Below are 11196 nucleotides of genomic sequence, written 5' to 3'. Positions count from 1 at the left end.
CAGAGAACGTCCAAAGACAACGCGGCATGGTACTCCTACATCTGGGGGACATTGGTGAGACGGACAGACAGACAGAGTGTTCCCAGGACGTCACAGACGTTCATCGACTTTCCTGCTCTTGCTTCCAGCGAACCCCAACCGAACGAGGACGGGGAAGCTGGAGGAATCACTCAACAGATCGGAGCCACAAACGTCCCCAAAGAGACGATTGAAGAGCAGACGAAGATGGTTAAAAACGTACGGACACACACACACACACACACACACACACATATATATATATGTACACACACACACACACACACACACACACACAGAAGGACAGGTTAATGATTGTGATGTCATATCAACTGTTTCCTGCTGCTGACACGTTTACACTGATAATAGACAATAATACATCGTGTTGTTAACGTTTGTTTAACGTTTGTTTAACGTTTTCTGTTCACAGGATAATGATCACAGATATATTTACATATTTATATTTATATATTCACTTCATGATATGTGGTGCAGTTGTTTGTTGTCTAACGGATTTAACGGTTTCCGTTCAGCTGTTAAAGTTCAATAAAGTTTGTTCAAAAGAAAAAAAATCGGCGTTGCTAGGATACCTCCGCCCGCCGCGTCACGGCGTTGCTAGGATACAGCAAACGGCGCAGCCAGCTCTGCGGATCAGAACCGTCCGAACCGAACCGAGGCGAATACAGGCATGGAGATCGTTCATGTGTACACGAAGCTGCGCAGTGAGTTCGGCCGGCAGTGTCTCCTCTCGGACCGGCCTGCTGAGCTGCTGGTGGACGTCCCTCCGGACCCGAGTCTGGCGCTGCAGTTCACCCAGAAAACCCCCCGAGACCAGGCGGCGCAGGCCTGCCGGGACATGTCCGAGCACCAGGTGAGTGAGAGCTCCACCAGGTGAGAGGGAGCTCCACCAGGTGAGTGAGAGCTCCACCAGGTGAGAGGGAGCTACTAAAAAGTACCAAAGCTACAGTAAAACTACAGTTAGAGTACTAACGCTACAGTAAAACTACAGTTAGAGTACTAACACTACAGTAACATTACAGTTAGAGTACTAAAACTACAGTAAAACTACAGTTAGAGTACCAACGCTACAGTAAAACTACAGTTAGAGTAATAACGCTACAGTTAGAGTACTAACGCTACAGTAAAACTACAGTTAGAGTACTAACGCTACAGTAAAACTACAGTTAGAGTACTAAAACTACAGTAAAACTACAGTTAGAGTACTAAAACTACAGTAAAACTACAGTTAGAGTACCAAAGTTAAAGTACCAAAGCTACAGTCTTCAGGTGTTCTCAGGTGACTTCAGGTGTTCTCAGGTGTTCTCAGGTGACCTCAGGTGACCTCAGGTGATCTCAGGCGTTCTCAGGTGTTTTCAGGCGTTCTCAGGTGACCTCAGGTGTTCTCAGGTGACCTCAGGTGACCTCAGGTGTTCTCAGGTGACCTCAGGTGTTCTTAGGCATTGTCAGGTGACTTCAGGTGTTCTCAGGCGTTCTCAGGTGACCTCAGGCGTTCTCAGGTGACCTCAGGTGTTCTCAGGCGTTCTCAGGCGACCTCAGGTGTTCTCAGGTGTTTTCTGGGGTTCTCAGGTGTTCTCAGGTGACCTCAGGTGTTCTCAGGCGTTCTCAGGTGACTTCATGTGTTCTCAGGTGTTCTCTGGGGTTCTCAGGTGTTCTCAGGTGTTCTTCTTTGTGTCTGCAGGTGAACACGGAGCGCTTTGAGTCGGAGAGTTGTGGAATAAACCATGTGGAGGGGGGGTGGCCCAAAGACGTCAACCCTTTGGAGATGGAGCAGACCATCCGCTTCAGGAAGAAGGTGGAGAAAGACGAGAGCTACATCAACAGCATCCAGCAGCTGGGCGGAGTAAGACCCAACACCAGCATCCACCAACATCCACCCACCTCAGTCCACATCCACCCACTTCACTTGAGTCCACATCCACCCACTTCACCTCAGTCCACATCCACCCACTTCACTTCAGTCCACATCCACCCACTTCACTTCAGTCCACATCCACCCACTTCAGTCCCACACCTCCGGCTGTGATGTCATAGCGTCCTGTGTGATGTCATCACGTCCAGGTCTCGGATCACTGCATTGGACAGAACAACTCAGTGGACATCTACCCGGAATACTTCGAGGACGAGGAAGAGGTGGAGGAAATTCAGGAGCCGGCGTCCGCCAAGACCATCAACGTGTTCAGGTACAACCTGACAAGTGGAGGAAGTCCTCCAAAGTACCACAGAAGAAATAAACCTCCACCTCTGCAGCTCCGCACCACAACACAACATGCTAATATATGTGACGTGCTGTGTCTTCACCTGTGTGTCTTCACCTGTGTGTTTTTACCTGTGTGTCTTCACCTGTGTCTTCACCTGTGTGTCATCACCTGTGTGTTTTCACCTGTGTGTCTTCACCTGTGTGTCATCACCTGTGTCATCACCTGTGTGTTTTCACCTGTGTCTTCACCTGTGTGTCTTCACCTGTGTCTTCACCTGTGTGTCTTCACCTGTGTGTCATCACCTGTGTGTCTTCACCTGTGTGTCTTCACCTGTGTCATCACCTGTGTGTCTTCACCTGTGTGTCTTCACCTGTGTCTTCACCTGTGTCTTCACCTGTGTGTCTGCAGGGATCCTAACGAGGTGAAGCGTACCGTCACCGGTCTGTCTTGGCATCCTGATGGAGGCAGGAAGCTGGCAGCCGCGTACTCCTGCCTCGAGTTCCAGAGAACGTCCAAAGACACGAGCCTGGACTCCTACATCTGGGACATTGGTGAGACGGACAGACAGACAGCAGCTGTTCACAGACGTTCACAGACGTTCATAGACTTTCATGCTCTGTTCCAGAGAACCCCAACAGACCGGAGATGGCGCTGAAGCCGGCGTCTCCACTCATCTGTCTGGACTACAACCCCAAAGACTCGCACACTCTGGTGGGGGGCTGCTACAACGGGCAGATCGGTGGGTTCAGATCCAAAAGGACAGACAGGTGATTTTCTGTCTGAGAAAAGATGTATTCACCTGTAGGTGTGTTTGTTTTAGCGTACTGGGACACCCGGAGAGGCAGCCAGCCGGTGGAGTTTTCCTCTGTGGAGCAGAGTCACAGAGACCCGGTCTACAAGATCATATGGCTGCAGTCCAAGACCGGGACAGACGCCTTCTCTGCCTCCACTGATGGACAGGTAGACTGACAGACAGGTAGACTGACAGACAGGTAGACTGACGGACAGGTAGACTGACAGACAGGTAGACTAATGGACAGGACGAACAGGTAGACTGACAGACAGGAAAGACAGGTAGACTGACAGACAGGTGGACAGGTAGACTGACAGACAGGACAGACAGGTAGACTGACAGACAGGTGGACAGGTAGACTGACAGACAGGACAGACAGGTACACTGACAGACAGGTGGACAGGTAGACTGACAGACAGGTGGACAGGTAGACTGACGGACAGGAAAGACAGGTAGACTGACGGACAGGTAGACTGACAGACAGGTAGACTGACAGACAGGTGGACAGGTAGACTGACGGACAGGACAGACAGGTAGACTGATGGACAGGTAGGCTGATGGACAGGTAAATGTTGTCCAAACATTGTCCGTCCTCTTCCTGTCAGGTTCTGTGGTGGGACGTTCGCAGGTTAAGCGAGCCCACGGACCGTCTGGTTCTGGACCCAAGCAGAGAGGGGAACCTGGACCGAGCTTTAGGAGCCATCTCTCTGGAGTTTGAGTCCACCATGGTGAGGTCCAAACCGTGGTACTGTCTCACTTAGACCACTCAGTCTCAGTGTCTCAGTGTCTCTGTCCTTGATGTCTCTGCAGCCGACTAAGTTCATGGTGGGGACGGAGCAGGGCGTGGTGGTGTCCTGCAACAGGAAGGCGAAGACTCCAGCAGAGAAGATCGTCTGTACCTACGATGGTCATCACGGACCCGTCTACGCCCTGCAAAGAAACCCCTTCTTCCCCAAGAACTTCCTCACCGTGGGGGACTGGACAGCTCGCATCTGGTCTGAGGACATCAAGGAGTCGTCCATTATGTGGACCAAGTATGATCATGAACACGTCTGAAGGACAGATGAAGTCTCTCGTCTGTCCCGTCTCGCACTTTATTTTGTTGAATCTGGTTTCTCGTCTCCTGTCCTTCCTGTCTCATCCCATCTTGTGTGTCCTGTCTCTCGTCCATCCCACCTGTCTTTATGTTGACATCATGACGTCTTTTTGCTCCAGGTATCAGATGTCGTACCTGACGGACGCCTGCTGGAGTCCAGTCAGACCGTCTGTCTTCTTCACTGTGAAGATGGACGGCATGCTGGACGTCTGGGACATCCTGTTCAAACAGAACGACCCCACGCTGAGTCTCAAGGTGAGTACACCTCGCCTCACTAACACTCGGCTACAAATGATGATGATGACGTTGTTGTTGTTGTTGTTGTTGATGTTAATTAAGGCTGCCAAGATTATCGATTAGTCACGATTATGTCGACGAACAGAATAGTCGACAAATCGTTTTTTTGTTTTTTTTTACTTTGCTTTTCTCTCAATAAACTGCGGCTGCAGCTTCCACTGTCACACACACACACACACACACACACACACACACACACACACGCGCGCAGTAGTGGTAATCGTGGTAATAATTTAGAGCCCTGTTAAAGGGTTAATGAGCTCTCATGTTAACTGTTTTTATTTAGCTCATACTTCAAGCTGAAAGCTAATGATCTGATCAGCTGCATGCTGGTGTGATCAGCTGTTTGTTTTTCAGTCAGTGTACGTAAGATCCGATTAGTCGACTAATCGAAAAAATAATCGGTGATTAGTCGACTATCAAAATAATCGTTTGTGGCAGCCCTAATGTTAATGTTGTTGTTGATGTTAATGTTGTTAATGTTGCTGTTGTTGCAGTTGCTGATGTTGCTGACATTGCTGTTGTTGATGTTGCTGTTGTTGATGTTGCTGTTGTTGATGTTGCTGATATTGCTGTTGCCGATGTTGCTGACATTGCTGTTGTTGATGTTGCTGTTGTTGATGTTGCTGTTGTTGATGTTGCTGACATTGCTGTTGCTGATGTTGCTGTTGCTGATGTTGCTGTTGCTGATGTTGATGTTGCTGACATTGCTGATGTTGATGTTGCTGACATTGCTGTTGCTGATGTTGCAGTTGCTGTTGCTGATGTTGCTGTTGCTGTTGCTGATGTTGCTGTTGCTGATGTTGATGTTGCTGACATTGCTGATGTTGATGTTGCTGATGCTGTTGTACTCAGGTGTGTGACGAGGCCCTGTACAGCCTCCGGGTTCAGGATAACGGGCGCCTGGTGGCGTGCGGCTCTCAGCAGGGCGGAGCCACGCTGCTGGAGATCTGCTCTGGACTGTCGACGCTCCAGAAGAACGAGAAGAGTCTGCTGGCTGCTGTGAGAAAGTCAAACACTCTGAAGAATGTTTGAAGACAAGCAGGCGGATGAATCAGTGAAGTAGACTTTGTGTTTGCAGATGTTTGAACGAGAGACGAAGCGAGAGAAGATTCTGGAGGCCCGGCAGAGAGAAATCCGTCTGAAGGAGAGGAGTCGATCAGAGCAGAGCAGAGACGAGGACGGAGGACGAGACGACGGAGACGACAGTCCGGATCAGCTGATCGCAAGAGCTGAGAAGGACTTCTACAGCGTGGTGGAGATGGAGCTGAGGAAAAGGAGGGACCAGGAGGACCAGACAAACCGGGTCAGAACCACACACGTCTGTTTCCAGTGAAATGTTTACTATTTAGTTACTTTGATCAAGATAAGGTACGCACGTATGGAGTCCGTACGACAGTTGTAGGTTCACAACGCCACGCCACTATTTTGAAGTGACACCACCGCGTGTTATTGCCTCATGGCGGCTCGAGTAGCAGCTAAAACTAATACGGAGCATTGAAAGGTTAATACGGAGCACTGAAAGGTTAATACGAAGCATTGAAAGGTTAATACGGAGCACTGAAAGGTTAATACGGAGCACTGAAAGGTTAATACGGAGCATTGAAAGGTTAATACGGAGCACTGAAAGGTTAATACGGAGCATTGAAAGGTTAATACGGAGCATTGAAAGGTTAATACGGAGCATTGAAAGGTTAATACGGAGCACTGAAAGGTTAATACAGAGCATTAAAAGGTTAATACGGAGCTTTTTTTTTTTTTCCAGGAAAAAGACGTGTGTGAAGAGAAAGAAGTGAAAGACGAGGCAGAAACGTCTCCGTGAATAAAAACGTCTTCATGTTTTAGTTTGTTCATTAAAAAGTTTCTTTAACGTTAACTTTAAAGAAGTTGGACATTTGGACATGGGGACTTAAGGAGACTGACTCACTTCTGGAGCCAGCCTCAGGTGGACGTTAGAGGAACTGCAGTTAGTTTCACTTCACAGAGACGGAGGATGCTGATTGGTTCAAACTGTTTTAATCTGTGTAACATGTAAAAACTACAAACATGGCCTCCCTGTCATGGAGGAGTGGTGACAGGAAGTACATTTTTAAATGTTAATAAAATATTTTGTTTTATTGTTTGTGTGATTCTTTACAGAAATTACAAACATGAATTTTCACTTTGTTCACTTTGAGTCTTTGTGGTTTGTCTGCGGCGTCCGAGTGCTTCCTGTCAGGTCACATGTGGGAGGGGCCGGGGGGAGGCGGCTCTGAGGGGAACCCGGCCCGTCACAAGTCTTCTGGGCCGCCTGCCGCTGATGTCGAGGTTTTCGACGGCGGCGGTTCCTCGGTGGTCCATCACCTGCCGGGTCGCCCTGCAGCGGCCTCTGTTCTGTAAGACGCGTGGCGGCGGCGCCCTGCAGCGGCCTCTGTTCTATAAGACGTGTGGCGGCGGCGCCCTGCAGCGGCCTCTGTTCTGTAAGACGCGTGGCGGCGGCGCCCTGCAGCGGCCTCTCCGCACACTGCCCTGTAGCCGCCTCCTCCTCCAGCTCGTCGATGCTGGCGTTGCTCCTCTTGGCGCCGCCCTGCAGGTCATTCAGGTAGTTCTGCCTCTCGATGCGGTGACCTCTGCACGTGTTAAACAGCTCCAGTGCTGCCGCGGCGTCCAGCCCGTCCACATCTACGAGGTACCGGCAGACCAGGTACCCGGTGCGGTTCAGCCCGTGGGTGCAGTGGACGCCGATCAGCTTGTCATTGTCTCGGTTCTCCCTCAGGAAGCGTCTCACGACCCGCTTGAAGCTCAGGATGGCGCCGTCGGAGGGAACCTGGCGCCCCTCGGTGAGGATCTTGATGTACGAGCAGGACTGCGGCACGTCGGCCAGGCTGTAGTACCTGGTGGTGAAGGTGAGATCGATGATCAGACCCAGCTCCTGGTTCTGGTTCTTCAGATGGTCCAGCAGGTCCCAGAGACTAAACGAGTCTGACTCGGGGACTCTGCAGTTCAGGGACGGTTTGAGCGGCACCTTGAAGGCGATGAATCGCGTCCCCGTGATCCGCTGACCCACCGGGCGGTAATCCAACCATCGGTCCGGCACGCCGCTCCTCTTCCTCTTCTTCTTCTTCTTCTTCTTGTCATGCGTCATGTCAGCTGCTCCAGGTCACCTGACACAAACAGACGGTCCAATCAGAACCCAGACTGAGCTAACATGAGCTAACATGAGCTAACAGACTGAGCTAACATGAGCTAACAGACTGAGCTAACATGAGCTAACATGAGCTAACAGACTGAGCTAACATGAGAGCTAACAGCAAGCTAACAGACCGAGCAAGCTAACAGAGCTAACAGAGACTACGAGGCTAACATGAGCTAACAGACTGAGCTAACAGGAACTAACAGCAGCAGAACAGACTGGAAACACAGCTAACAATGAGCTAACAGCAGCTAACAACGGAGCTAACATGCTAACAGAGCTAACAGCGAGCTAACAGACTGAGCTAACAGCGTACTAACATGACTAACAGCAGCAACAGACTGAGCTAAACATGAGCTAACAGCAGACTACAGACTGAGCTAACATGGAGCTAGCTAACAGACTAAAGCAGCTAACATGAGCTAACAAGCAGCTAACATAGCTAACAGACTGAGCTAACAGAGCTAAAGACTGAGCTAACAGCAGCTAACAGAGCTAACAGCACTGAGCTAACAACGGAGCTAACTGAGCAACAGACATAACAGCAGCTGTTCATACCTGCTGCAGCTGTGAAGCACTTCCGGTTCTGTTTCCAGGCAACCCAATCACAAAGTTCGACTTTAACCCAGAAATCAGCTTTTTTTCAGCTGCACGTGCTGCTTGCACGCGCACAGTGCCTTCACACACTTTCCGCTGACGCAGAAGATGACGTCACATCCGTAGGCAGCGTCTACGTGTGACGCAGAGACGCCTGGCTCGGGGATCCCGGAAGTGTCCTCATTGTTACAATTGGGTCCTTTGTTCGGGTTCTGGGTTCCGCCGTGATGTCAAAGAAACGTCCAAACGCAACCGGAGCGCGAGCCGGCGCGCGCTGATCGACGAGCAGCTCGCGGCGGCCCGCGCGGGAGATCCTCGTGCCGGCTGACGGAGCCGCACGCGGCCGCGCGCGCTGAAGCAGCTCGTGACGGAGCGGCTCAGCCGGACGGCCGCGGAGCAGATCGTCACCGCGTACGAGGCCTCCAGAGCCGGCACCGCACCGGAGGAGCCCGGTGAGTCTGCAGGTCCGGTACCGACACCAGCATCCGGTTCCGAGGCGTTCTGCCGCGTCACGTGGTGTTTGTGCGCGGTAGTAAGCAGACACAGTGACGTCATTATTAAAGTATCTCAACTGTGACTGACTTCCGGTTCGACAGACTGACGTGATTCCCGTGAGACCCTTTAAACCCAGAACCGGACCGGACCGGCCCACGTGCGGCAGTTCAGGTTCTGGACTGTTGTGGTGATCGGTTCAGGTCACGTGGACTTCATGTTGAGTCCCACGTGACCCAATCAGAGCCCGGAGTGTGCGTCACTTCCTGACCTCCTGGACTGGCTGTGAGTGAACAGAACCGGGCCTGCGGGTCAGTTTGATCGTGGTTGTTCCTGCGGTCACAGGCAGCCAATCAGATCAAACAAGAGGCGGGCTTTAGGACTTCCTTCCTGTTCGATCACCTGGCACGTCTCTGATTGGTCAGGCGCCGTTATGACACGTTAACTCTCTTCCTGCCCAGTGCATTGTGGTTGTTGTAGTCATGGTGTCTCTGACGATGACTGTCTGTCTCTCTGCAGAGCTGTGTCTGTCCGTCGGTGTCCAGAGTCTCTCTGCCGTCTCCGTGGACGACCGACTGAAGGAGCCGCTGCCCGGGACTTCCTCCAGACCGGAGGAAGTCTCTGAACCAGATCAACGCCTCGACTCTGCGGACGATCTGGCCGGTGAAGAGGACGATGACGAGAACGACGAAGAGGCGACACCTCACTGCTGCCGAGTGTGCGGGAAGTCGTTCGACAGGAAAGGCTTCCTGATGAAACACGTAGAGAAACACCTGAAGGAGGACGAGTGTCTCTGCGGCCTGTGCGGCGAGCGGTTGGACTCCGGCGACGGGCTGAGGCTGCACCTTCAGACGCACCGCGACAGCAGCAGGACCTGCGACGTCTGCGGCAAGAAGTTCCCCTCGATCCGAGCGCAGGAGACGCACCTGAGGCTGCACACCGGAGAGAAACCCTTCAGCTGCTACGTCTGCGGCAAAGTCTTCAACCAGAAGGGCAACATGGTGACGCACATGAGGATCCACACGGCGGAGAAGCCGTTCAGGTGCACCGTCTGCCACAAAGAGTTCAGCCACACCGGCTCTCTGGAGCGACACATGAAGGCCCACGACGGACAGACGCCGTTCAGCTGCAAAGTCTGCGGGAAAGGCTTCGGCAAGAGCGCCGAGCTGAGGCGACACGTCCGGAGCCACGAGTCCGATGACGAACCCGCCAGGAGCCGACGCAGGAAGCCGAGTCTGACTCCTTCCCACTGCTGCAAGGTCTGCGGCAACGCCTTTCACAATAAAGGTAACTTTGTGCGGCACGCAGAGACACATTTAAGCGATCCTGAGTGTCGCTGTGGCGTCTGTGGAGAGCAGTCGGAGTCCTCTGAGAGTTTGCAGCTTCACGTCCAGAGTCACAGAGAAACCAGCAGGATCTGTGACATCTGTGGCATCAGCTTCAGGGACATGGAGATCCACATGAGGACGCACACCGGACAGAAACCCTTCAGCTGCAAGGACTGCGGCAAGGACTTCCCCAGGAAAGGCTCTCTGGAGAGACACATGAAGCTGCATGCCGGCGAGCGGCCGTACATCTGCGAGTTCTGCGGGAAGACCTTCATAGAAAACACCGTCCTGAAGAGACACATCAAGAGCCACACGGGAGGGAAGCCCAGGATTTACTCCTGCGACGTCTGCGGCAAGAAGTTCACCATGAGCCAGCACCTTGATGTACACAAGAGGATCCACACCGGAGAGAAACCGTACACCTGCAGGGTGTGCGGGAAAAACTTCCGACAGATCGGAAACCTGGACTCGCACATGAGGATCCACACGGGCGAGAAGCCGTTCATCTGCAGCCTCTGCGGGAAGACGTTTCGCCAGAAGATCTCGCTGGAGACGCACGAGAGGTTCCACAAGAAGGAGAAACCATTCAGCTGCCAGCTCTGCAGCAAAGGCTTCGTCCAGAAGATCGACCTGAAGAGACACATGCTGACACACACCGGAGAGAAACCGTACAGCTGCCGGGTCTGCGGGAAGAGGTACCAGGAGAAACGCTCGGTGGACTCGCACATGAAGGTTCACACCGGAGAACGGGCCGCCAAGGACTCGGCTGTGACACCGAGCCTGAAGCGTCAGGAAGGAGTTCACGCCGACTTCATCCAGCTGTGACCAAAAGACTGTTTAATGTTTTACTGAGTCATCCCAGAAATGAGCTGTGTAATCCCACTCTGTAACTGTGTCCAGCTGTACTCGAGTATTTGTTCTGATTACTGATTACTTCTGATCAAAAACTAGCGAGTCGACAACTTTGTTAACAGCCAATCATCATCCAGGTCCCCAGCAGCAGTCAGCCCAGAACCAGAACCAGAACCAGACCCAGCAGCAGCTGATATCACTGCCTAGTCCAGCAGCAGTCAGCCCAGCTCGGCGTCTGTCTTTCAGCCTTTTATTTCACCAAGCTCTCACCAACCACTAAAAGTCAGTCCCACATTTACTCTTGTCCGGCGGCTTCTTGCTCGCTCACTCTC

At 52.1% G+C, this 11196-nt stretch overlaps 2 protein-coding genes across 3 annotated transcripts; one reads left to right on the top strand and one right to left on the bottom strand.

The window, feature by feature from the left end:
- Window positions 1-577: 577 nt before the first annotated feature.
- LOC104934394 (uncharacterized) lies at window positions 578-11018 on the top strand. The gene is made up of 14 exons (XM_027287012.1): window positions 578-889; window positions 1718-1879; window positions 2098-2219; window positions 2646-2788; window positions 2863-2976; window positions 3058-3197; window positions 3636-3758; window positions 3841-4064; window positions 4246-4381; window positions 5279-5425; window positions 5505-5729; window positions 6642-7364; window positions 8524-8644; window positions 9204-11018. Exons 1-14 carry the CDS (start codon window positions 707-709, stop codon window positions 10835-10837), a joined length of 4197 nt encoding a protein of 1398 aa, XP_027142813.1. The 5' UTR covers window positions 578-706; the 3' UTR covers window positions 10838-11018.
- LOC104934390 (RNA/RNP complex-1-interacting phosphatase) lies at window positions 6245-8427 on the bottom strand. 2 transcript variants are annotated; one of them, XM_027286676.1, is made up of 3 exons: window positions 8154-8427; window positions 6832-7566; window positions 6245-6789 (listed from the first exon to the last, which is right to left on the bottom strand). In XM_027286676.1, exons 2-3 carry the CDS (start codon window positions 7545-7547, stop codon window positions 6591-6593), a joined length of 915 nt encoding a protein of 304 aa, XP_027142477.1. In that variant the 5' UTR covers window positions 7548-7566; window positions 8154-8427; the 3' UTR covers window positions 6245-6590. The 2 variants fall into 2 exon arrangements, with proteins under 2 accessions (XP_027142477.1, XP_027142476.1); XM_027286675.1 differs by having other exon boundaries at window positions 6245-7566.
- Window positions 11019-11196: the final 178 nt, after the last annotated feature.

Source organism: Larimichthys crocea, chromosome XIII (genome assembly GCF_000972845.2).
Source record: "Larimichthys crocea isolate SSNF chromosome XIII, L_crocea_2.0, whole genome shotgun sequence".
NCBI classification, from domain to species: domain Eukaryota; kingdom Metazoa; phylum Chordata; class Actinopteri; family Sciaenidae; genus Larimichthys; species Larimichthys crocea.
The sequence above is the reverse complement of the archived record's forward strand: the minus strand, read 5'-3'. Positions and strand labels throughout refer to the sequence as shown.